Genomic DNA, 27,397 nt, shown 5'->3' with positions numbered 1-27,397 from the left:
CTGAGGTGAGGCACGGGGGTCGGCAGTGATACCGAGCGCTGAGGGGGGGGTGTTGTTTTCTTCCCTCTCCCCCCGTGCCGCCCATGACCACCCCCACTCACCCACCCCCCCCCGGTCGAGGGGCTGCAACAGTGAGGTGCAGACGGGCACCAACGGACCGAGGCGCCATAACGGACTTGGCCCTCATGACCTGTGATTGGCACGTGGAAGAGTGGCAGACCTGAGGAGGCAACGAGTGACAAGCAACGGAATCCAGTAGTGGAAGTGTTTTGGTTGGGGATTGAGAAGTCTGCCCCCCGCCTGCTGTCTGGGTCTGGAAAGAGGCACCGAGGGGAGCGCGCTGCGAAGGAGCAGGCCGGAGTCCAGGTATTCGTGGAGGACCGTCCGAGGAGGAAGTCGTAGGCCATAAACACTAGGATGGCGAGAGATAAGCAACCCAAGTCACCAAGACAGGCGCGTATGTACTGCTATACGAGGGTGGTGACCGCCCGCCTCTGGCAGCGGATCCCCGGTAGTACCTGATAACGCCACCCTTCTGTTGGCAATTCAGTTCTCGAGGGAGGCTCTGGAGGGATGAGTGGGAGAAGTACGCTCTGAGGTATCCCTCCTGCGCCAAGATCTCAGGAATGTGGAAGACATGGTCCGGAATCTCAGTAAGGAAATGGGCGAGTCTAGGGTCCTCAACAAAGAGATTATGTAGTGGCTGGAGGAAGCAGAAAACCGGGCCCGCAGGAACTATCTTAGATTCTTTGGTTTCCCGAAAGGAAGGGGACAATGTGGGCCTGTTCCTGGAAACATGGCTGAAAAGTGTCTTGCTGAAAGAAGTTTTCGTACTACTTTTTGTAATTGAACGTGCCCACCGGGCTTAAGGACTGTGGTGGCAATGCAATAATGTGGGGCCGAAGGAGTAGGAGCTGAACGCAATAGTACCTTCCCGTGCAAGGACTACTTGGAGCAGTAGGTGGTGCTGGACTGCAATCTAGACATTACGCAAGTTCCCTCGTGTTGAGGACTGTGTCGGGTAGTCTTCCCATGTGGAGGCGACCCGTGAGTTGTAGCTTTTTGTTGAAGGGGTGGGTGCTACAGACCTCTCGACTCCTGGTGAGTGGTAGCATAGGGATTCATTCTCATGGGGGCCTTTGGGAGGTGGGATGGGGGTTGTTTTTTGCCTGTTTATGTTGACTTTGGGTACACCACAGACATGTAGCCATACTAGGTCTCACCTTCTGAGTTGCTGGCAATTAATTGTCCCTCCCCCCACTTTCCGAGGTCCCTTTTAGAGTACAATGGCGCCCACAAGTGACATGCCCCCCCCTTCTCCCCAGAGTCAATCTGCGGGCCTTTTCTGTGTTATCATTGAATGTAAACAGACTTGGGGGCAGCGTTAAAGGAGGTCTGGTGTTTTAGTACATAAAGAGAATACACCCAAATGTTTTGCTTTTACAGGAGACCCATCTCGAAGGCACCTGGTGTAAATTTTTGGGTAGAGGGCCCTATGTTACATTGGCACACGCAGGTTACACATCTGGCTCCAGGGGGGTGGCAATTTGAATCCGTAAATCCCCACCCTTTCATATCTCAAGACAGTGGGTGGACCCAGCCAGAATGTACGTGGGGGTACAGGGACTTTGGGGTAGACAGAAAGTACTGTTTATAAGTGTATATGCCCCGCCTAGACTTCAGGTTCCTGTTTTGGATAAGTTTGCAGAGATTCTATTGGCAGCAGACTCCTCGACCCACGTGGTGGGAGGTGACTTTAATGATGTGATGGAGATGGAGCTAGATCGCTCAGGGGTGTCTGGGGGACAGGGCTCACATACACCCTTGTATCAATTTGCGGCAACATTGGGTCTGTCGGATCTTTGGCGACACGCCAACCCACGGACAGGAAATACTCCTACTTTCCAGCATGGATTACATTTTTCCCCACGTGGGGACGTGGAGGTGGTCTGCCAGGCGGACTATCTGGCCCGGGGTTTTGTCGGACCACTCCCCCCTGATGATGTGGATCAGGAAGTCAGAAGGAAGAGCCCAAAAATGGAGGCTTGGGCCCAGCAGGACCATGAGGTGGCGCACGGGTTCCGTGTAGACATGGAATTACACTTCTGGGAAAATCTGGGGTCAGTTGAGTCCTCGGTGATACTCTGGGAGGCGTGATAAGGGATAGTGTTCAGAACTTAGTGGCATGGAAGAGGAAAAAGATGTCTGAAACGCAGGAAAAATACGAGCAGCAACTCCTAGAGACGGAGGGGGCCCTGGCACAGGTTCTGGCTCGTCTCGCCCGTCACTTGGAGCTAACTTGAGCAGAATATAGAGCAGTGGCAGAGTTAGAAAGCAGAGCTCGACTGTGCAATGCCCAGTATAGGTTCTATGAAACGGGTAATAAGGCAGGAAAACTCCTGGCCTGGTTGGGTAGGAAAGAAATGGAAGCGAGGTGGGTGGATGAGGTGGAGACCGAGGAGGGGGATCGGGTTTCCTCGAACACAGAAATTGGACTTTGTATCAGGCCTGCCAGCTGCAAGAGCCGCACCACGTAAACGAATACTCATAAGGCATTGTGGTTCCCACCTTGGATGCCGAGGACCGGGCGGCCTTAGAAGGGTATATTACCCTAGAAGAGTTTAAATCGGCCATGGCAGGGCTGCGCTCAGGGAAAGCTCCAGGCCCTAATGGGTTCCCAGCAGAGCATTTTTAAACAAACTGAGCGATCTGGTAGCACCCCATCTCCAGTCGACGTTCCTGGAAGCAAGAAGCCTGGGCACTCTCCCCCGGATTTAAGGACGGCAGAAATAGTGCTTATTCATAAAGTGGGCCGATCTAGAACATATTGTGCATACTATAGGCCGATTTCCCTCCTTAATGTAGAGGTGAAAGTGCTATCCACGGTACTAGCCACACGCCTTCAGGGAGTTATTACCCCTTTAGTTCACAGAGACCAATCTGGCTTCATGCCAGGACGGTCCACGATATATAACTTGAGGCGTACACATAACTGGATACATACCATCTTGCGCCACTCGGACCCACACATATTTTTCAGCCCTAGATGCTGAAAAAGCATTTGATACGGTACACTGGCACTTCCTGGAATGTACTTTACAGAAGTTTGGGGTGGGCCCTAGATACCGGGAATGGTTGCGGCTGCTGTACTGTAATCCGGTGGCAGCAGTCCGGGTGAACGGGACTCTCGTCCAAGTTTTCTTTTGCAAGAAGCACCAGACAGGGTTGTCCCTTGTCCCCCTTAGTATATTCCCTTACCATAGAATCTCTAGCATGTAAGATCCGTACCCACCCCCAGATATATATGTTCAGGCTGACAGAAGGGGAAGAGGGAAGGGAGGAAGAACGCATCTCCTTATATGCAGATGATATCCTTCTCTGTGTAGCGATCAAGGGGATTCTCTGCCACGACTCTTCCAGATTTTTGCGGAGTACGGGAGCTATTCTGGGTACCAAATTAACTGGGATAAGTCAGTGCTATATGCCCCACAGGAGGACCCGGTTCTCCAATCCCTTCCAGGTCAACTAAAATATTCAAGTGAGGGATTCAGATACCTTGGTGTCTTTATGACACACATGGCGAACCTTTGTCTTGCCCGGAATTTAGAGAGGGTGACTGAAATGTGCAGGGCTGATATGGAGCGTTGGGAGGGCCTGCGACTTACCCTGATGGGTAGAGTGGCTATGTTTAAAATGATCCCCCTACCAAAGTTTTATTATGTCTTACAAAACACGTATTACAGGATCCCACACAGGGTTTTCCCCGTCCTGGAGCGGTCCGTGCGGGCCTTTTTATGGGAAAAGAGAGACCCGCGCATTGCGCTCAAAATCCTGCAACGTAATCAGTACAGCAGGGGCCTGTCCCTGCTGGACGTGGAAGCATATTATTGGGCTGCGCATCTGATCAACATTAACGACTGGACGTTTGCCCCTGGTGACCACCCTACTTTTAGGTTGGATAGAATGCAATGGGAGGGGAGATCATGTCTCCATTACTTATATGGTGGTAGGTTAGTGCGGCAGTAATTGTTCGCTATACAGGTGGCTCTTGGAGTCTGGCCTAGGGCAACCAAGGTGCTGGGTTTGATGCGCAGACCACCAGATGACCCCCCTGTGGGAGGGGGGCTGGCTTTCAGAAATCGGAAAACTGACTGGATTTGAAGGGTGGGTTCGCATTGGAATCTCCAATCTAGGAGATGTGTTGGAAGGGGGGGGGGAAATCTTATGCCCTTTGAAGCACTGAGGAATGCCTATGGGCTCAGCGAGCTGCAGTTCCTCTACTATGCTCGACTGAGGCATGCTTGGAGGGCAGAGGCCCTCCTTGGGATGGAAATACCGGAATATGCCCCGCTGGAATGCAGATTGTTAACAGAACAGTTAACAGTGAAAGCCTTCTCTTTGGTTTTATAGGACCCTTAATAATAACATGCTGGACACCCTTAGTAGACTACGCAGATGGTGGGAGGCTGACTTAGGTGACATGGAGGATATAGACTGGGAAGCTGCGCTGATGTTTCCTGGAGAAGTTGCCATCAGGTCGAGGGTGTGACTAATTCAGTTTAAGATCCTTCATAGGATATATTATGATAGGCAGCGTCTACATACTATGGGGCGGGCGCAACACCCGAACTGTATACAATGTCATGGGCAGATGTGCACCTTTTTCCATACCATATGGGTCGCCCACTACTGCAGGACTACTGGGGGAAGAGCGTGGGGAACTACAGGGGGTGGTCGTGGAGCGGATCCTGCTTGACCCCAAATATATCCTCCTGGGTATTCCCCAATGATGTAGATGTGCCCAGGGCAAAACTCATATTCTGCAGTCTCGGGTTGGTGGTGGCTAAGAGAGACGTGGCTAGTTTGTGGGGAGCAGTGCCTGGACAAACGGTAGAGACGTGGAGGAGAGGGATGGATGGCTTCATGATGGCAGAAAAGGTAACATACACAAACAGAGGCTGTCCGAGAAAGTTTGAAAGGATATGGAGCGCTTCGTTGACGTATCATTCACCATCTCTATAGGGAGACAAAGTCTGGGATTCCACTGGGGCTCACGGAGGTCTGTAATCTATGGAAGGATGGAAGGGGATGGGAATGGGACTCATGCGCAGGAGAACGGAAACTGCATAAAGAACTGTTTAAGGATGGGTCAGAATGTCTGTGGGTGGGCTTGGTGGTGAAGGGAGGGGTTCACGGTTGTTTCATTTTTGCTACCTTTGGTGCCAAAGTTTAATGCTGTTGTGTATGTATTTTTGGGATCTGGTATGCACCGGTTGAAAAATTTAATAAAGAGTTACAAAACAAAAAAACAAAAAAACAAGGTGTGCTATGAAGTGAAGAAATGTTTAATGTTGTGAGTGTAGTACAGTGTGATCACAAGAACATCGGTCTCAAATTCGCACTCATCTGACAAAAAACTTCTCCAAACATCCAATGCAGTTAAAAACGTCTCCAACAAAGCTATGAGGAAAATATAAGAAAAATATGAGTTCATGTTGCAATACAAACAATAAGGTAAACGCATGTTCTGCTACATTTTTCCTCTATGCCTGGAGAAAATTCTTTCCCAGGCATGCTCCTTGTGAAAGAGCAGAATGTGAGTGACTAGAATTGTTTCTAGCTAACACATCAAGAATTGTCAGTTTTATTAAGGACACAGAGGCGAAGATTAAGCTGCTTCTTCTTTGCTGTTTATTACTCAAAACTTAAACCAGCCAGTGAAAGCAAACTTTTTTATCGGATTGCATTTCCCATAACTCTCAACATGACAACACGTTCCTTGCACCAATCATTGCGCATATAAGCATATAAACTTGTCAGTGCCATATTTCTTCCTCTTTCTTTGCCTATACAGCAGAACAAAACCTTTTCAGTCCTTTTTCTGTTGACTGGATACCCCTATATCTTCATAACCAACATGAAACGATGTAAGGACTCTGAACCGGAGTCATCGAAGGACCAACTGGGCCCTGAAGAACATAAAGACCTGGAGGAAACCTCCTACATCAGTTATTCATTCTTCTGATTGGAAGCTGAAAGAAATCGTAATATCCATGACCTTAAGAGTAAAGGCCTCATAAAACAATACCAAGAACATAAGGACAGGATTCGAATAACATTAAGAAATTAGCAATATAGTTTAATGAATGGTATAATTTGACAGAATATGGGTGGGATAGTCCTCACCTCTGTGTCCTTAATAGAATTGAAAATTCTTGACGTGATAGCTAGACCTTTTGTTAGTATATGTCTGGGGCAGAGGCTTCGGAATATGCGTGTTCAAAGCCGTTGTAACACCACCGAAGCTATGTCTAATATTAGTGTGTAATAAAAAGTGTTGAAAGTAGAATCAGCAGACCAGTTTGCTGCATTCATGATGTCCTGAATATGAGAAGCTAAATGAAAGGATTTTGAGGTCATAGCTCTTCTTAATGAGTGGACTTTGAAGTTGGAAATATCTATGACCTCTTCAGAAAGAATCCATTTCACCCAGCGAAACCATAGTTGTGGAAGACACTGAATGGAATGGTTTCTGGAGCGCGATCAAAAGCTGGCCTCAGATGGACTGACAAATTTCTTTAGTGCGGTCTTCTTATTTCATCAGGCAATGAACAATACATAATTTGGAATCTTCAGGAAAACTAGGGTTGGTAATTTGTCTTGAAAGAGTTTTAGTCCTTCTTGGTGTTGACTGTTACTCCATCTAGGTAAAAAAAAACTCTACCTGAAATGTCTAAGGCCTTAACATCCGACACCCTCCTGCAGGACACTAAGCATAAAAGAAAAGTCAGTTTAGCTGAAAGATGTTTCTTGGACCGATCTGAATTGCCTGGCCATCTCCAGAGGAATTTGAGAATTATATTGACGTCCCATATATTGGACTATTTCAGAAGAGGAGTGTTGGCTAAATGACTGCCCGCTATAACTCTACTTACCAAAGGATTTTTGCTATTTTTTTTTTTTACCCTCAATAAGGGAATGACCTGCCAAAATTGCGAGTCAGTAGTTGTTGACTCAAAAATACCCTATGCCTAGGAAGTTAGTGACCAAGGTAACCGGGGGGATTTGGCCTGCTGGGCCCAGCAGAAGATCTGGGAATGAGGGAATCTTGACGGAAAGTCTCAAAACATCTCTAGGAGGACAGAGAAGTAGGGCTGTGCTCTACACAGAGGAGTGACTAGAATCAGTTCGGCCTGTTGACGGAGTTCTTGGGCCAAGACCCTTGAGATCATCAGAAATGGAGGAAAGAAGTAGTGAAGGGGTCCCCTCCAGAGCTGGAGGAAATCATCCGTGGGCAGGGCCATCTGCTCTAAGAGAAGAACCGTCTCGGTTGGAAAGTTGGGATGCGAAGAAGTTCATGTGACACTGACCCCAGCGATCCTGAAGAGCATGGAATACCTTGTAATGTAAATTCCACTTGCTGGAATCTCTAAGTTCGATTTGGCAACTACGTTGCTCTGACCTGGCTGGTACTCCACGGTTACTGATATAGGATGTTGGAGACAACAATGCCAAAAGGTCTTTGTGATTTCTGCCAGAACTTGTCCCTCCTAATTTGTTTATGTAGCGGACCAAGTGTTTTGATTGCAAATTACCCGGTTAAGAGCTCTAAGCAATTTGTGTAAACTGGCCTCTTCTAGGGACCACTATACTCTGGTGAAGACGTTGCTGCATCTGTCTCCCCATCCCCAATGGCTGGCGCCATGTCTGGCCTAGAGCCGAATATGGCTCTGCCACTCCAGGCTGTCATGTCGTCTAGCCACAATTGAAGCTCGCTTCTGGTCTCTGGAGTTAGAGCGATTAGTTCTAAATATGATACACCTCTCTGAAGATGGCGAATTTTCACGTGTTGAGGGGCCCTGTAGTGCAGGGGAGACAAGAAGATGGCTTGGATAGAGGAAGCCAACAGCCCTACTATCCTGCCGAGGACCCTAAAAGAGATTTTGTCCTAATGGAGGTCGTGCAAATTTATTTCTGGACGGTATGCAACTTCTGGGAAGAAAAAGACAGAAGGGAAGAAGAGTTGATCAGGAATATGAGGAATTCAATACAGAGGGAAGGGGATAGCCCAGATTTCTTTCCGTTAATGAGGAAACCCAGGTACTGAAGGAGCTGGATTGTCCAGTCCAGATGACATAGCAGACTCTGCTTGTCTTGGGCCATGAGGAGGATGTTGTTTGGGTAGATGATCAGATGAGCACCTCGGGAGCGGAGATTCTCTACCATTGGGCACATGACTTTGGGGAAACACCGCAGAGCGGAAGAGAGTCTGATGGGGAGGACTTTGAATTGGAGCCATAGATCTTTCCACACAAACTGAATGAACTTCCAATGGGGAGGGAAAATTGGAATGGAGAGAGATGCGTCCTTCAAGTTGAGGCGAACCATACAGTTGCCTTTTCACAGAATATCCCTGACAAGATGAATTACCTCCATGTTGAAATGGCGGTAAAGAATCCAACTGTTGAATTCTCTCAGGTTGATCACCAAGCAGGAACCGTCTCCCCTTTTCGTTACCACAGAAATATTGCTGCAAAAGCCTGAAGGATATGGATGACAAGAGCAGATTGCATCTTTTCTTAGGAGTTGGTTTATTTCTTGTTAAATAAAGGGCTGATCTTGTTGAGAACAATGGATGGGGCAGGGAGAAGGGGTTGGTGAGGAATCCTGGAAAACATCAGTCTTGAAACCTGCCACTATCTCCAGTACCCACGGGTTGGAAGTCAGAGAGGACCAGTTGGTCAGAAAGTCATGGTTCCTTACCCCCCACCCCCCAAAAGAAACAGAGGAAGGCTGAATCAAGCTTACCTTTGGGATTTGCTCCTAGTTGCTCCGGAGCGGATGAAACGCCTAACATAACCGGGACAGCCACCATGCACTTTGGCAGGAAATGTGTCTCTAGCTTCTGCAGAATAACCGTGGCCTCCGGTTGAGGCGAAGTATTAAGGGCTGCGAGTCTTAGCTGGGCCAGATGGTCACCCTCGGTAATGGCCGGCTTGGCAAAAAGGCACTGGTGGCAACTCCTTGTGGCGCAATGTCTGGGCTTTGTCAAGAGCTGCTAAGACTGGATGAATTTCCCTAAATTCTTGACTAATGTGTCTCTAAAAAGCATACCAAGGGCCAAAGGACCAGACTCTGCATTTGTGAGCTCCATGAGTACTGAGTATACGTACTGCGCATCAGCATTCTACTGATAACCCGCAGTTGGCATTACCTAATAGACATAGTGCATGCTGAGCCCAGCCTGTCAAGTGTCCCTGAAAGGTCAAGGACTTTCTTGGCAGGCCTCCCAGGACCTGTTGATCCCTTTCTTGAGGTCCTTAGAAGACCTTTTGAGGAAAGCGGCCAAGTTGGAGTCAAGTTCCTGGGCCTCCGCTACTCTGTCTGGGATATCTGGGTGGGGCTCCAGAGCAGAGCCAGTTACTGACCTCTTTGTTGAAGTGCTTACGGAGCCGGTCATGGATGTAGTCAGAAACTGCGGGAAGGGGAGTTCAATCCGATGAACGATGGTGTCTGGATCAAAATCTAAGGAAGCGCCTAGGTCAGAGGGGACAAAAAGGGACAGAGGGAAGTACTGGTTGCGCTGGCTGTCGTGATAGTGTTTTTGACGTTGATAATAGTCATTGTCTGAATCGGAGAAAGGGAATTGAGTGTCTTCAGTGTTGTTGCCGGGGGTGAGAAGGAAGTGGGGAGGGCACTGGTTGACAGCTTTGGCACGATCTACTGTCATCGTTTGGGACATGCGGGCCAAAGTAGCAGCATGGGGCCAATCAGTGGACTGTGAGGGGCCACTATCCTGTCAGGGATGAGGGACTGCACTGGGGGGTGGGTTAGTTCTGGGCCATAATATGGAACAGATGGCATCTTTTTTTATTTGGCGGGTGAAGGGTTAAGGGGCGACTGCCAGGGACCTATTTACTGACTGGGTGACTGATGCATCCAGTGCATGGACGATATCTCCTGCCAAAATGAGGTCATCCTTTTCTTGGTCATAGAGCAGGTATGTGGGCTCATTTATTTCTTCCATGGTGGGTTAGCTATGAGGCAGATCCCAAAGGGGATTGTTTGATGTTGTGTGGGGGCTAGCCCAGAAGGCTGTAGTAGGGAGGCAAGAAAACCACAAGGATATAAAAATGATGCAGCAATGTCCAAAGCCCCTCAAATATCCTGTATAGCCTTGAACTTGCCCTAGCAACTGGCGTGGAGGAGACCAGTATAGCTCTACTGGGGCCTTCAGAGGTAATGTGAGCTGGCTTGAACTTGCTGCACCTCAGCGTGTGCTCATGAGGCAGATACAGTTCGGCAAACCCGCTGTGAGAAGAATGCGTGCAAGTGAGGAATACAGAGGTCTTCGCGCTGGATGCCTTTAGACTCACCGCCTCTTGGTGCTAAATATGTGGCCAAAGCGAGGATAGTACTTGCAAACACAGAGCAATCATAATAACGATTACACTTAGAACACTGTAAATGCATATATCTGAGAAGAAAAATATACATAAAGTAGGAGCACTTATCTGTTGCTTCGAAAGCAGCAGAGAAAGAAATGTTTATATACTTAGATGCGCCGTGATTGGTGCAAGGAATGTGATGTCATGGAGAGTTATGGTAAATATGGTCCGATTTAAAAAAAAAAAAAAAAGAAAAAAAAATTGGTTGGTGTAAATTTTTTGTAATAAACAGCAAAGAAGGAGAAGCCTCCTGTCCTGACACATAATCACACTGACATTGGCAGTATGCCCCCCTCTACTTCCACAGCACACTTCAGACACTGATCAGTTCTTGTGTAATTCATCTTTTACTTTCCCCCAGCTCAGCATATATCATTGTGAAAAAGGGTGAGCACACCTGAGCCATTTATCAGTTATTGTGCCCTTAATATGGTAAGCCTACCCAGTATGGCTGCATCCACTGCAGCCGCTACTCACTTATTCAGCCGTACACAATTTGATTCCGCCCCCGCAGCATAGGACAATGCATCAGCCTACCCTCCTTGGCCTAGTATCATCCTGTCTCCGTGCTAAAATGAATGGCTCAAGTTGGCTCACCTCTGCCTTGTGATCTAAGCTCTGCTGGCTGTAAATAAAATGTGAATGTCACACTAATCAGTGCCTGGAATGCTGCTTAGGGACTGGGCACCTAAACACCAGAACAATACAAAAGAAGCGCCCAATCATCCCCCCCATGGAAGGGAAACCAACCAAATGTAGTATATTGACCAAAATGGCTGCCCAATTTTCCCTTCCAGGGGGGATGGATTGCCACATTATCTGACCCAACCCCCGGAAAGGAAATATCAAAAATATATAGCCCATATGGAGTTAAACCATGTCCAGGGGGCTGATTATCCCCCTGCCCCCCGTCTCCTTCCAAATATTTGTCCAGGTGTCTAGTGATCTCAGCTCATGGATTGCAGTGTATCTGCGATCAGGTATCAGTTTGAAAAGACATAGCTGGAAAAGGGAGACTCTCCTATCCTCTTTCCAAGATGCCTCTCTAAAAAATTATAAAGGCAGACTGGAGGGACAAAAACCCGCTAGATGCACAGGGAGCTTCTTTACTGTTTCTCTTCGCACTGTCTGGTAGATCAGTGATGTCTGTGCATCCCACTTATGTCACATTGGTGGGATGGGTGGCGGATGCAGGGGCAGACATGTAAGCGATTCTTGTGTCGGCCCCCACTGAAGCCACCATGTGGAGAAGCTTCTTGTCAGAGAACTGGAGCTTCCCCCGTGACTCCCATGAAGATGGCCCTTTGCACTGCGGAAATAGTACAGAGGACATAAACGGGTCGTCCTCTGCATTGAATGGGATCAAAATAGATCCCAGATTGTAACATAATCTTCATTTAAGCTTTTCACCTTTCTCCTGTAGGGTGGTTGTTCCAACAACACTTCACAATTCAGCCTAACATTTTCAGTGTTGACATGCCACCTCTTCCTAACCTGGTGAACCTTCATGCTTACGGGTCACACCTAGACTGACAACCTTTAGATCCTCCTAAAACAGGAAAGGCCGTCCGTCTTCAAGACATCAGGACTAGGTGATTCATTTTTGTATTGGAATCTAGGATGCTAAAAAACAATCTCAAACTTAACGCATCTAGTTCTGATTACCGTGGATTTCGTAAAAATTACTAAAGTTGAAAAATGGATCTCAGCCCCCTCACTAGAACCTCGTCAACAGAGTGACAAGAGACTCATTCTGCACTTTAGTCAAGTTTCATATATCTTTCTGTACTTGGGCTTTTTCCTACTGTCATTAGCCATAGTGATGTGACATCTCGATTATGCAATTAGCTTTTTCTTTGGACTTTCCAGGAGGCAGGTTGGCAAGTTTCAGCAAAACCATAACACTGTAGAAAGACAATTACTAAACTTGTGCAGACGTGACCACGCTACCCCTGCAGTCAAGGCTTTACAATGGTTATCAGTTGCAAGAAGGATATCTTTCAAAGTCTTCTGTCATTCTCACCATAAAATGGGACCAGCTTTCCTGCAACCTAATCTCAGATTGTGCAGCCAAAAGAGAAACTTCAGAATTTTTTACTTTTATAAAGCCTGCATATGTGAAAGTTCCTTCTCAGTACAATCGTGCAGGCTTTGGTATAGGTTCCCAAGGAGAATACGCACACCTAGAATTTGAAAACAACTCTACAGCCCTACCCTTTTCCACACTGGACCCATGTGACACCGCAAATATAACCTACAGGTGTCTTTTCTCAGAATGCAAAACTATCTCTGCTGTTACCTTCACCTGCAACTCCATACAAATGATGTTTCTTTATGCTATCACATCAGTTCCTGAGCAAAGTCTCTGGGTCCCATGCTTGATCCAAACCTCAGTTGGTAGAAGATGAAACTGCAACCTACTCGGTTTCCAATTCTTACATTACAGCTCCCTACTTGACCGAATGTGAAGTGATTTATGCCATTGATAAGTTCACACATCCTTGAAAAAGAAATGCTACCATACAGCAAAACACAAAACAAATTGGGCCTGATCTTTATTTAAATATTCATTAAACATCACCTTTTTTTTTGCTTTGGAGTTTAAGATCTGGGAGTCACATTCAGAAAGTGCAGGGTATGTTTTATCTACTCTTTTTTTTATCTCTGCTGTTTGTTATTGCATTTTCTCTCGGTGGTTACTTAGTGGCTCCTCTGTGTGCATCTATCCTTGCAAAACTTTATACTACAGTAAGATGTGCTACAACTTGAAAAGTATAATTATTATAGTCGGTTTACACTGCATATAATCATGTGGTATTCTTAGGGTTAAAATACTACAAATGGACCTATGCACTGTGTACCTGTTTTCCCAAAAATAACATATTTAGCTGATATTTTTAGGTTCCACCTGTGACAGCATGTGTGCTCTTGCTTGCAAAAGGTATTGTTCACAAACAAGGGCTTGGAACCCACCATTTGCTTAGCATTTATTGGCTTAATTGTCACTCTTCTTTGCTGTCACCTAATTGGCCTGCACGGGTCCTAGGTTACTTCCTTTTCTTTCTTTGTAGCATAGAACAAACACAGATTGATTCAACTTAATTAGTGTCCGTCCGCTTATTGCACTGTGATTGAGGTACGCATTTCTGAATAGTTCTCGTATTGCTTTCTCCATTTGTTCTGTTTCCAAACACATTTTTGGACATTGTTTATCTATGCCTGCATCTGTTGGCTTACTTGTACAACTAAAAGAAAACTACATTTTACGTGCGTTGGATTAAGCTGTTATAATGTATAAATGCCTGCTTAATGCTTGCTGTTGCACACCTACTTTTGCTGCCTTTCAGCAATTCATCCCTTTTATGCCTTATGCTTGCTGTGATTAAGTTTGGTTCCTTGTTTGTCACTTAAACCCACAACTGTACTACTCTGCACCACTCTGTGCTACTTCACACTGCGCCACCTCACTCTACGCCACTCTGTGCTCTACCCCGCTCTGCTCTTCTCTACACTACACCAGTCCTCTACTCCACAGTCCTCCCTAAATCACTCTCCTCTATGCCACACTACTACCTTTTAGCTATGCTGAACAGCAACCACGCTGTGGAGGACACGTCTAAAAGACATTAGCAAAGCCAGTAGCTCTTGCATAGGTGAGACCTGTTGGCTATGCCAACGCTTGTTTTTTGTTGACGTTGCCATGATAAATGCATAAGCCGACAAACACTGTATTACATCAGTGCTCCTCCAGAGCGAGAAATGGTAAATAGTTCAGTCTCTTGAAGTGGATTAGAATGTCTGGGACGTTTCTTTTCGTGACTTCTGTCTATGCTAACTTTTTTTTTTTTTTTTTACCATTTATACATGCTGTGATTTGGGAAGAGATCTGTTGTTTTATCCCACTGTGGCTGCGTTTCTTTTCCGTGCTAATGAGTGACTTAGTCACATACTGGCAGGGGTCAGTCAGCATGGATAATTATCACTGGCATAGGCTGAGGGACGAGATTGTTGTTAGGGGGTAATTTTTTTCTTGGTCGGGTTGGATTCATGTTAAATAACAAATATGATGAGTGAGACAACGCAGATAAATGGACTACTTTTAATTAACGCAGTGACGTTGTTGGTAAAAGAGAGTATTATTCCTTGGGCTCAAGCATGTTGTCGTAGAAGACATGAGTAATTCAAGTTATCCTCCTAAAGCGGACTGATGTACTTAAAATGCATACAGCAGCTTGCACTGCCAACGCTTGTTTTTTGTTGACGTTGCCATGATAAATGCATAAGCCGACAAACACTGTATTACATCAGTGCTCCTCCAGAGCGAGAAATGGTAAATAGTTCAGTCTCTTGAAGTGGATTAGAATGTCTGGGACGTTTCTTTTCGTGACTTCTGTCTATGCTAACTTTTTTTTTTTTTTTTTTACCATTTATACATGCTGTGATTTGGGAAGAGATCTGTTGTTTTATCCCACTGTGGCTGCGTTTCTTTTCCGTGCTAATGAGTGACTTAGTCACATACTGGCAGGGGTCAGTCAGCATGGATAATTATCACTGGCATAGGCTGAGGGACGAGATTGTTGTTAGGGGGTAATTTTTTTCTTGGTCGGGTTGGATTCATGTTAAATAACAAATATGATGAGTGAGACAACGCAGATAAATGGACTACTTTTAATTAACGCAGTGACGTTGTTGGTAAAAGAGAGTATTATTCCTTGGGCTCAAGCATGTTGTCGTAGAAGACATGAGTAATTCAAGTTATCCTCCTAAAGCGGACTGATGTACTTAAAATGCATACAGCAGCTTGCACTGCAGTTCTTCCTTTTAGCCTTATCTTTGAAATAATGCTAAAGCAGAAACATTGAAATAAATATGTTTCAAATATCCTTGAAGGTGTAAAAAAAAAAAAACTTTACTTTGCCTCATCTCCTCTATAGTTGTTTTTATTCCTTCTTTCTCTTTGAACAACTTTACTCCCTCTTCTTTCTTCTTCCTCACATTTCTATTTTTGCTACTTGGGTGCACGATTTCTCTTCCTTGCTTTCTTTATTTTTTGACTTACTTCATCCATTTTTTTTCTTCCTCTCATACCCCTGTCCGTTTAACTATACTCTCTGACTGTGCATCCTTTTCCTCACTTCCATCTCCTTCCCACTTAATTCTTCCTCCTGCCTCGCTGATCTTTCTACTTTACCCCTTCACTTCCCCTCACCAGCGATCTGCGAGATGTGTGGCATTGTGGGAACCAGAGATACCTTCTTCTCTAAAACGAAACGTTTCTGCAGTGTATCCTGTTCCAGGAGCTATTCTTCAAACTCCAAGAAGGCCAGCATCCTCGCCCGCCTCAAGGTCAGTGACTAAGCAACCTCCCCGGTCTGTTTGTGTGGCCCCTTCTGGTCCGTATAAACGTCTGCCTTAAGGCTGATGTCCAAACTCACCTCCTTGATCATTTCATCCTTTGGATCTATGAACACACCCGCCTCAGTGGAATGTCTTCCTCTGGTTCAGCACTACAGCCTTTCTAAACGGGCACTTTGTTTCCTTGTTATTTACCTTTGTGGAGGTTGCCCACTAAGTTTCAGAATTCATTAATATACCGTTCCACTCAATTACAGAGCAGAGCATGCTGACTGCTATGCAGTTACAATGACTCAGGAAATCTGAAAACCCTGCACAGAATGTTTGGGCAAACTAATCTTTGGAGTGTTGGATTATGTTGTTACATGTGGTCGAAGCAATTACATTTTATTGAAGACCTTTAAGAGACACTATGTGTCTAGGAAAACTTGGCTAACTGCCTCAGTAGTTCAGCTACGATGTATGTTAATCTGTATGTTAATACTTCATATACTACCTGAAGAACCTACACAGTTGTGTTTCTGTAGAACTGTGTCTAGGAAAACCTGAAAGCATTCCAAATGACCGCAGGTGAGCAACTGAGGACACTCCAGTTTGTCTTTCACTTAGCGTATAGAATGCATGTCCCCGAACTTTACCCTTGCCCCCTCTTGTCTGTCCCACTTCTTGCTGAATTCACTTATTCCCTTGACTTGTAGGATGTCTGACAACTAAGTAACTGGTCACCAGTGGCTAGTAAATTGTGTTGTCTGTTGTCATCCATATGAAAATACTGCCATCACAATGTGTCGGTGCAGGGCAGTATGAGGAACTATATCGAAGGATAGCAGTGGAAAACCCCGGAGGGACATTTATAGTGGAGTTGGATGGTAGAGATTGCCTGTTCCTGGACATGAGTTTGCCTGACAGATTTCATGATCGGTTTTCTTTGGTTTCAGGGTATCCCCCCTACAAAGAAAGCTACAGTGCTACAGAAGGCTTCCTGGTCATCAAAGATCGGTGCCTACCTGAACACCTCGAGCCCCGGACAGCAGACTTGTGGCACACCACCCCCGCCAGGACAAGATGGTGAGAGCAGGGTCCTAGGAAAGTATGTGGTGAAGGGGCACTGTAGCGTTTGAGTATGGTTACACTGTGGGGTAGCAAATGGAGGCATATTTGTTTCTTGTCATTAAGAGCCCACCCCAACATTTGTAGTGGGAGGGCAGAGGGCTCACCACATGGATTAATTTGTTAATCTAAGAAGTCAGTCACAATGCAGTCTTTTACTTAAGTTATGGATGACAACCATGCTAATGAACTTTCTTTCAACAGGGTGGTTCTAGTGTGACACCTAGGAAAAGAAGACTTGCGTTCTTTTTGGAGAATTTGGTTGCTTTCCAAAGGAGAAACTATAATTTCAGGTCCCCGTATTTACTTCAGATAATCACACTATCCTATATTGCTGTGCTAGTACTGCCTGTTCAAAACTGGTGATAACAAATACCAATTCTTTTTGTTGTGGCGTAAATTTATAGTGAAGCCCTGAAGAAGGACTTTTGAGAGGGGCACCGCGTTAATGCCTTGCCATTCAATACATATGGGGTTTAATACAGGTTTTTAGTAGCTGTGAAAGGTAGTTCATAGAGGGAAGATATCCAGATTCGGGTCACAGGGAGCTCTATCTAGTGAGGGTCATTTACATGATTTATTAGGTTTGGGTTATTCATTTTGGGGGACCTCAGTTGACATGGGAGGCCCCTTGTTGACCTGAGAGAATCAATCGCTCAGGGATAATGTTGGGTCTGGATGTGTGCAGGTTGTTTTTCTTCAAAGAAAGTCTTTCGAGTCACGACGTAGGGTGACTCCTCCTTCTCAGTGATACTGCATGTGGGCATTGACTCCATTGTTAGATTGTTTTCTCTCTGCCACCTGGTTTGGACGTGGGTGCTGCCGTTGGATCTCTCTTTCGGTTCTATTCTGTCTACAGTCTGTATTGTTATTGATCGCATTTTCTTCTCTCTGAACGTCGAGCTACAACTAATCGTCTAGTTTAGGTGACTTCATTGTGGCCCCTCACAGGGCCTTCTGTCTCCAGTTCTATTTTTCTTAATGATGCCCTCCTGGTGACAAACACAATTTCATTTCTGTCCATGTTGCCACATAAAGTACCCACGGACCAACTCTCGTCAGGTCTGTAACATGTGTCTCCCTAGACCACAGGGAGGCCGATTGTGAGGCCTGTCAAACATTCCACTCGAAGAAAACACTCGGCGATCGTCAAGCACACCAGCTTGAGATGCAGCGAAGGTCTGCCGGCAACTCTCTTGGCTTCTTCGGACATCAGCACGTCGAGCAGAAGCAACATCCGGAAGCTTCTAGAGCCAAAGGGGAGGCTTTGTTTGTCCACGCCCGCTCGAACTACGATCCAGAGTTAAAAGTTAGAAATAACCAACGTATCAATGGAGTCTCGCACAGTGAGTACATTACCCCTGCCTCTCAGGCTTGTGTTGAATCTACAAAAGGACTTGTGCCTCCAGATCAAGAGGCCCTTGGACCAGCACTTCCTGTAGGCAGTGGTCGGCACCAAGAATCCAGTTTGGACAACCCGACTTCTGGCTCGGAGCCGAAACACTATCCACAGCCGAAAGCTTCTGTGCCAAAAACCTCTACGATCTCCATGCCCCCTCCTGGTCGACACGACCGTCAAAACCACTGTGGAGCCTATTCTTCACAAGTTGCAAGAAAAACTGGACTATTGGCACCAGCAGATCCATATTCAGTCAAAAACTGGAAGAATTCTGGCCAAACCTCCACCACCACCTTCCAAAAGGCAACTCTCCTTTCAAGAGGCTTTGGATGTACCCATTCCATCCAAATGAAAAAAGTCAGACAAGGCCACCAGCCCTTCGCCTCCCCCATTACCCTCGCCATCTCCATTACCACCACCTCAACCAGACATGCCTTCTTCACCACAATCTGATGTAGAGCCCTTAGATACTTACCCTCAGGGTTCCCCTGGAGATGGCACCGGTCCCCCCCAACACTAGAGGCGATTCATTTCATATCCCCCAAAACACAGACCCCTGGGACTTGTATGATGTTTACCTGCCAGGGGACACAGACACAGACACAGACCAGTACCCAGAACGCCCATCACCTCCTGATGCCTCAAACACATATCAGGAGCTAATAGCAAGGGCAGCTAATTTTCATGGGGTATGACTTCATAAGGAACCTCTGGAACAGGATTTCTTATTTGACAAAGTATATTGCACTCAGAGGCACACACTACCTGCCTATCTTAAAGTGCATGCTCCGCCGTATGGTGGACATTCTTAAGGATCCTGTTAGGGCACATACTATTATTCCCAGGGTCAATAAAAAATACATACCCCCTCCCTCAGACCCGGTATACATACGAGTGCAATTACCACCTGACTCCCTGGAAAATCATCAGTGCTAGAAAAAGGACTAACTCCCAAGCGTCTGGCGACACCCCGCCACCTGACATAAAAAAAAGCAAAAGAATAGATGCAGCAGGTAAACAGGTTGCAGCTCAGTCTTCATACCAATGGCACATTTCCAATTCCATGGGCCTGTTAGCACAGTACGACAGTGCTCACTGGGATGAGCTGGAGGAACTTCTCCAACCTCTCCCAGATGAGCACAGGAAAAGAGGGCAGGACTTAGTTGCTGAGGGCGAACTAACATCATATACCTCAATTAGATGCACCCTAGACTCTGCTGACACAGCAGCCAGGAGTATTAATAGCAATGTCCTCCTTAGATGACATGCATGGCTCCATATTTCAGGCTTCAAGCCTGATGTCCAGCAGAACATTCTCCATCTCCCTTTTGACAAGGAACATCTTTTCAGCACACAAGTCAACAAGACACTAGAAAAAATAAAAAGGACACTGAGACGGCAAAGTCCATGGGAGCCCTACAAACCCCTACATCGAGGAGCCCATTTTGCCGCTCCAGGTATCATGGATGCTCAGAAATCACCATTCCAGAAGCATCCACCTCATGCCAGCGGTGGCAGAGCCATTACTCTCCCACAAAATCCTACTATAGGGGCTCCTTTGCCAGAAACAACGCTAAGGGTAGAGGCAAAAGTGCTTCCTCCACTACCAGCAAACAGTGACTCGCTTCACCCCTCCCTTCCCCCCCCCCCCCCACCTCACACACACACAAACACACAACACCTGTCGGGGACGCTTACACAACTTTTTAGCGTCTGGCAATAGATAACAACAGACCAGTTGGACGTATCCAACATGATTATCGTCTGGAGCTCGTTACACCACCCAACATTCCATCTCACATTTATCAGCTCTCCATAGAGCAGCAAACATTACTCAAGCAGGAGGTTCATGCTTTCCTTCTCAAAGGAGCAATAGTACCTGTCCATCTTCAACACCAGGAACAAGGGTTATACTCGCTGTACTTCTCATACCCAAAAATGACTGTTTGCACTGACCAATCCTAGACCTAAGGCCACTGAACGAATACATTCTTGCAGAACATTTTCACATGATCACTTTACATGATGTAATTCGCCTACTTTTACAGGGCTACTTTGACTACACTAGATCTTAAAGATGCATATTTTCAAATACCAATACTTTCAGCCCATTACAAATATCTCAGGTTTATGGTGGACGGAAAGCACTACCAATTCAAGGTCCTACCATTCTGTGCCACTACTGCACCACAGGTGTTTACAAAGCGTCTAGCAGTAGTAGCAGCAGGCATTTCCGGAGACAAAAAATTTGCCTTTTTCCCTTCCTGGACGATTGGCTTATCAAAGCCATAACCAATGAACAGTGTCACCAGTATACTCAATTAACAATAGACCTGCCTCACAGCGTGGGATTCACAATTAGTATTCCCAAATCCCATTTACAGCCTCTACAAATACAGCCATATCTAGGAGCCATTCTGAACACACAAATTGGGCTAGCCTATCCCTATTCTGTAGGAGTTCAACATTTTCAGACCCTATTACCTCAATTTCAACCAAATCAGCAGATAACAGTGAAGATGGTCATGCATCTTCTAGGGATGATGGCTTCCTGTATCACCATGGTACCCTATTCCCGCCTCAACATGCGTCTTTTGTAGGTATGTCTAGCCCGTCCGTGGTCTCAGTCACAGGGTCACTTACAGGATATAGTGTTGGTAGACTGCCAAACTTACCACTCTCTGTATTGGTGGAATCCCAACAACCTGTTGAAGGGGTGGCTTCTTCTGGACTCTGTTCCTCACATAACTCTCACAGTGGACGCCTCGCTCACAGGATGGGATGCACACCTGAAAGATCTCACAATACAGGGTATATGGGACACCAAACACCAGGGTCACCATATCAACTTCCTTGAGCTTCAAGCTGTTCATCTAGCCTTGAAAGCTTTCCTTCCTCACCTCATTCACAAGGTTGTCCTAGTCCAGGCGGATTATAATGCAGTCATGCATTATCTAAAAAATAGTGTTGGGGGGGGGAAGCACGGTCTGTGCAACTTTCACAGCTCTCACAGACTTCTTCATCAACACTTTTTACCTGATAGCAAAGTTTCTCAGGGACACTGAAATTGCAGACCTGCTAAGCAGGATGCAGCAATAAGTCCACGAATGGGAACTCCACCCACAAGTCCTACTTCCATACTTACACTGATGGGGGTCCCCCTCAAATAGACCATTTCGCAAACACTGTAAATGCAAAATGCTCAGACTTGGCCTTAAGGTTCCTACACCCACTATTCAAGGGCAGCGCACTATGGACGAGTTGGTCAGGAATATTTGCCTACTCTTTTCCTTCTCTCCTTCTATTTCTGGTTCAGAAGCTCAGACAAACATCTCTCCCAGTGATCCTGCTAGCCCCTACCTGGGCTCGTCAACCCTGGTTCACAACACTTCTGGACCTCTCCATGGCTCCCCACGAGAAGCTCCCCAACGGGCCGGACCTCTTCACTCAGAACCATGGAGAAATCAGGCACCCAGATCTCAGAACTTTCAACCTAGTAATTTGGCTCCTGAGGTCCTAGTTTGATTACCTTATTTTCCCATCAGGATGTATGGACATTCTTAAACCTATCACTAGAGCTTGCCATGTAGCAAAATGGAAACACTTGGCCTGTAGCTGTCACTCAAAACAAATCATCCCTTTCAAAGCCACTGTACAAGACATTGGGGGTGATTCTAACCCTGGCGGTCGGTGATAAAGCGGCGGCCAACCCGCCAACAGGCCGGCGGTCCAAAAAATGGAATTCTGACCCTGGCGGGAACCGCCAACACAGCCTGCCAACTTAACACTCCGCCCGCCACGGCGGTACAAACAAACAGCGCGACGGTCACCGCCAACAGACAGGCGGCAGACAATGTACCGCCCACAGTATCACAACTCACCAATCCGCCACCTTTTCCGGGGCGGGAGCACCGCCGATAAAAACACGGCGGAAACAGACTACGAACGGGAAAACGCGCACCTCTACGCACTCCACGAGGAAGGAGGACAGCATGGAACCCGAATTAAACATCCTACCTGCTCTCGTCTACCTGCTCATCTACCACGAGTACGAACGCCGGCGCAGACGACAACGGTGAGTACTGCACCTACGACACAGGGGAGGGGGGAGGACGAAAGGTTACGGCACACACATATGCGACCCCCACCCCCCCCAAACTATGTACACACCAATGCAGAGCAACAAGTCACAGTGACACCACCCAAACCCCCGTGAAAAAAGCAAGGACATAATTAAATTGTGAATCGAAATTTATGGAAAAAAAAAGCCACTGATAAGTCATGGTCAAATAGCAATAACAATTTTAAAAAATCAGTTCAATATTTAGTGCATTCGATAAACCGAGGCAATTAGTCCTGCACATCTAACGAAATTCCAAGTGTCCGTGGGCCAAAGTGTATCAACACAAGGGCAAAGCCCACACAGGAGACCTGAGTCCTTTGGAGAGAACACTGCAGGGGCATCTGATGACAAAACTACAGGCACCTCAGGGGGAAGGGAAGTGGGGGGGCACCACAGCCACATGAGTCCACGACGCCAGATCCACGAAGGGGCCACCATGCCCACTGTGCCATCCTGGGGAGTGCAAAGCCACAGTCTCTCAAGTCTCTACAGTGGGTGGCTTGCCCACTGTGCCATCCTGGGGAGTGCAAAGCCACAGTCTCTCAAGTCTCTACAGTGGGTGGCTTGCCCACTGTGCCATCCTGGGGAGTGCAAAGCCACAGTCTCTCAAGTCTCTACAGTGGGTGGCTTGCCCACTGTGCCATCCTGGGAAGTGCAAAGCCACAGTCTCTCAAGTCTCTACAGTGGGTGGCTTGCCCACTGTGCCATCCTGGGGAGTGCAAAGCCACAGTCCATCAGGTGGATAACAGTCTCCACCGGTCAAGGAGGAGGCATGGTGGGCACAGTGAACCGTGAACAGTAGCTCGAGACAGATCCGGCACTGTCATTGTGCCAGTGGTGCTTGAGACGGCGGGGCCCAGCGGAGCGGTGCTTGAGACGGCAGGGCCCAGCGGAGCGGTGCTTGAGACGGCGGGGCCCAGCGGAGCGGTGCTTGACAGGAAGGGCCCAGCGGAGCGGTGCTTGACAGGAAGGGCCCAGCGGAGCGGTGCTTGACAGGAAGGGCCCAGCGGAGCGGTGCTTGAGACGGCGGGGCCCAGCGGAGCGGTGCTTGAGACGGCGGGGCCCAGCGGAGCGGTGCTTGAGACGGCGGGGCCCAGCGGAGCGGTGCTTGAGACGGCGGGGCCCAGCGGAGCGGTGCTTGAGACGGCGGGGCCCAGCGGAGCGGTGCTTGACAGGAAGGGCCCAGCGGAGCGGTGCTTGAGACGGCAGGGCCCAGCGGAGCGGTGCTTGAGACGGCGGGGCCCAGCGGAGCGGTGCTTGACAGGAAGGGCCCAGCGGAGCGGTGCTTGAGACGGCGGGGCCCAGCGGAGCGGTGCTTGAGACGGCGGGGCCCAGCAGAGCGGTGCTTGACAGGAAGGGCCCAGCGGAGCGGTGCTTGAGACGGCGGGGCCCAGCGGAGCGGTGCTTGAGACGGCGGGGCCCAGCGGAGCGGTGCTTGAGACGGCGGGGCCCAGCGGAGCAGTGCTTGACAGGAAGGGCCCAGCGGAGCGGTGCTTGAGACGGCGGGGCCCAGCGGAGCGGTGCTTGACAGGAAGGGCCCAGCGGAGCGGTGCTTGAGACGGCGGGGCCCAGCGGAGCGGTGCTTGAGACGGCGGGGCCCAGCGGAGCGGTGCTTGAGACGGCGGGGCCCAGCGGAGCGGTGCTTGAGACGGCGGGGCCCAGCGGAGCGGTGCTTGAGACGGCGGGGCCCAGCGGAGCGGTGCTTGAGACGGCGGGGCCCAGCGGAGCGGTGCTTGTGACGGCGGGGCCCAGCGGAGCGGTGCTTGTGACGGCGGGGCCCAGCGGAGCGGTGCTTGTGACGGCGGGGCCCAGCGGAGCGGTGCTTGTGACGGCGGGGCCCAGCGGAGCGGTGCTTGTGACGGCGGGGCCCAGCGGAGCGGTGCTTGTGACGGCGGGGCCCAGCGGAGCGGTGCTTGAGACGGCGGGGCCCAGCGGAGCGGTGCTTGAGACGGCGGGGCCCAGCGGAGCGGTGCTTGAGACGGCGGGGCCCAGCGGAGCGGTGCTTGAGACGGCGGGGCCCAGCGGAGCGGTGCTTGAGACGGCGGGGCCCAGCGGAGCGGTGCTTGAGACGGCGGGGCCCAGCGGAGCGGTGCTTGAGACGGCGGGGCCCAGCGGAGCGGTGCTTGACAGGAATTGCCCAGCGGAGCGGTGCTTGACAGGAAGGGCCCAGCGGAGCGGTGCTTGAGACGGCGGGGCCCAGCGGAGCGGTGCTTGACAGGAAGGGCCCAGCGGAGCGGTGCTTGACAGGAAGGGCCCAGCGGAGCGGTGCTTGAGACGGCGGGGCCCAGCGGAGCGATGCTTGACAGGAAGGGCCCAGCGGAGCGGTGCTTGAGACGGCGGGGCCCTGTTCAGCGGTGCTCTTCTGCACGGCGGGGCCCTGTTCAGCGGTGCTCTTCTGCACGGCGGGGCCCTGTTCATCGGTGCTCTTCTGCGCGGCGGGGCCCTGTTCATCGGTGCTCTTCTGCGCGGCGGGGCCCGGTTCAGCGGTGCTCCTCTGCGCGGCGGGGCCCTGTTCAGCGGTGCTCCTCTGCGCGGCGGGGCCCTGTTCAGCGGTGCTCCTCTGCGCGGCGGGGCCCTGTTCAGCGGTGCTCTTCTGCGCGGCGGGGCCCTGTTCAGCGGTGCTCTTCTGCGCGGCGGGGCCCTGTTCAGCGGTGCTCTTCTGTGCGGCGGGGCCCTGTTCAGCGGGGCTCTTCTGTGCGGCGGGGCCCTGTTCAGCGGTGCTCTTCTGCGCGGCGGGGCCCGGTTCAGCGGTGCTCTTCTGCGCGGCGGGGCCCTGTTCAGCGGTGCTCTTCTGTGCGGCGGGGCCCTGTTCAGCGGTGCTTGTCCAGTAATTCAAGGGAGCCAGACCTGGCCTGGACTCCCTGCTCAGTCGCCCTCCGACCGTGCAGTCGCAGGACCCTTCGGTGACGGAGTCCTGGGCCCTTTGGTGTCCTTCCTTACAGCCGGGATGGGGCTTGTGGGGCCCTCCTGCTCCGCGCTCTTGCTGGCTGACTTCTCCGCCCTGCTGCCCTTTCGCTCCTTAGAAGAGGCTCTCTGGCCCTTGCCTCCCCTGGATGTTGTGGCAGGTGAAGTGGCCGAACTCTGGTCCTTGGGGGCAGCCGTGTTAGTCCTCTCACGGCGGCCCTTGAGTTTCCGGGTCCTCTTGCCTGGGGGGGGGGCTGGCTGTCCCCCTGCTGCTGATAGAAGTGTCACTGCTGCCAAAGGGTGGACTCCAGAACCCATGCACCACAGTGACACTCGAAGCTGGGCTGGTGGTGGCTGAGGTGCTCTTGGGACTCTTAGCAGATGGAAGGGTTGGGTCAGGGGAGGGAAAGAGGTTAAGATTGGAGAGGTAAACTTTTTTAGGACCAAGGTAAAGGGTGGGAGTAGTGGTGATGGGAGTGGAGGAAGAGGATGTGGTTGTAGGAGAGTCAGGTGTGCTGTCTTTGGGTGCAGGTGATTGTGACGTAGGCTGTCGTGAGGTGGATGGCTGTTGGGTGGGTGGCTGCCTGCGTTTGTGTGTCTTGGAAGAGGGGTGACAGACACAGTGGGAGAGGACACAGGGGATGTGTAAATGGCAGTGGGGGTGGTGACTGCACGTGTGCGGACTGTACTGGAGGGTGTGGTGGTGATGGAAGCACTGGCTGATGGTGGTGTGCATGCAGGTGTGAGTGTAGACGTCACAGGGAGGGAGGAGGGAGACGAGGAGGAGGGGGACACAGAGGTGGTAGTGACTGTTGGCATGTCTGCATCTGGATGTTGCTTGGGTGAGTGTTTGTGGGATCTGTGGTGCTTGTGTCTGGATGAGCTGACCTTGGGTGTTGACGTGTGTGCAGGCTGGTCTGATGGTGTGGATGGGATAGGCAGAAGAACAGGAGACAGAGACAGGGTGGAGGCAGTTAGAAGAGGGAGGCTGGAAACGGGGACAATGGCTGCCGTCAGTGCTGAGGCCAGAGCATTGAACGATCGTTGATGGGCAGCCTGACCCGAATGAATGCCCTCCAGGTAGGCATTGCCCCCCTCCCTCCCCAACTTTGCCATGTGGCACATGCTCTCATCTGTCGTGCGTTGCACTCCTCATTCGCTCCCCACCCCACCATCTTACATCCACCCCACTCAACACAGGCATAGCCCATTCCATGTGCACCCAGTGTACTTACCTGTTGGTCTGGAGGACTGTAGAGTAACGCATACTGGGGGAGGACCCCATCCACTAGTTTCTCCAACTCTTCAGACGTGAAGGCAGGGGCCCTTTCCCCAGTCGCAGCAGCCATTGTATCTTCCAGACCGAGGTCACAGCAGCACTTGCAGTAAAGGTCCTCTCCTGTGGATGATCAGGTCTCGAGTGATTAAGCAGGTAGAAAATGGCGGTCACGCCCGCGGCGGTGCGTACCGCGACCGCCGGCGCACCTCGTCATTGGCTCCAGAAACCCATAGGGTTCAATGTTAACCAATGCGGCTTGGCGCCGCGGTCTTCGACCGCCTACCGCCACGGTGTGTCACGCCAGCGCATTGACCTCACATCCCACTGTCACACTTCTCAGGTCAGGCAGCCGCCATTTCAAGGGCCCACATGGCTTAATTTCTACTGCGTCACACAGGCCTAGGCCTTGCATTGCCACTCATACAAGCCATTCAATGCATAGCGATTCGTGTACTGTTACGTACCTGGGGGTTGCTTGACTCTGTGCTCCATGTTGTCCTTCCTAGGCACCGTCCGCTGGGACTTGCGAGGAGAAGGATGAATCCTCGCGTGTACCGACCGCTGGTGGACCTGTCGACAATGGAAGAACGCCATATCATACTACGATACCGACTTGACCGAGCCACTATACATGAACTGTGTGCCCAGCTGGAGCCAGCCCTGATGTCCCCCATCCGCCAACCCACAGGAATGCCCCCTCTAGTGCAGGTTCTGTCAGTCCTCCATTTTTTGGCAAGTGGCTCATTCCAGACAACAGTGGCCATGTCATCTGGAATGTC

The 27,397-nt window shown here is 49.5% G+C and overlaps 1 protein-coding gene across 3 annotated transcripts in view; it reads left to right on the top strand.

The window, feature by feature from the left end:
* The window catches only part of L3MBTL2 (L3MBTL histone methyl-lysine binding protein 2), a 251,454-nt gene that overhangs the window by 32,869 nt on the left and 191,188 nt on the right, over window positions 1–27,397 (top strand). For 2 of the 3 annotated variants that reach the window (XM_069231129.1, XM_069231130.1), the window contains 2 exons: window positions 15,661–15,794; window positions 16,742–16,871. The exons of the other annotated variant lie outside the window; for it this stretch is intronic. In XM_069231129.1, the coding sequence (XP_069087230.1) occupies window positions 15,661–15,794; window positions 16,742–16,871 (264 nt within the window). The remainder of the gene's footprint in view (window positions 1–15,660; window positions 15,795–16,741; window positions 16,872–27,397) is intronic. 3 annotated transcript variants of the gene reach the window in all.

The sequence above is a fragment of the Pleurodeles waltl genome, chromosome 4_2, assembly GCF_031143425.1.
Source record: "Pleurodeles waltl isolate 20211129_DDA chromosome 4_2, aPleWal1.hap1.20221129, whole genome shotgun sequence".
NCBI classification, from domain to species: Eukaryota; Metazoa; Chordata; class Amphibia; order Caudata; family Salamandridae; genus Pleurodeles; species Pleurodeles waltl.
This window is presented reverse-complemented; position numbering and strand designations above follow the sequence as displayed.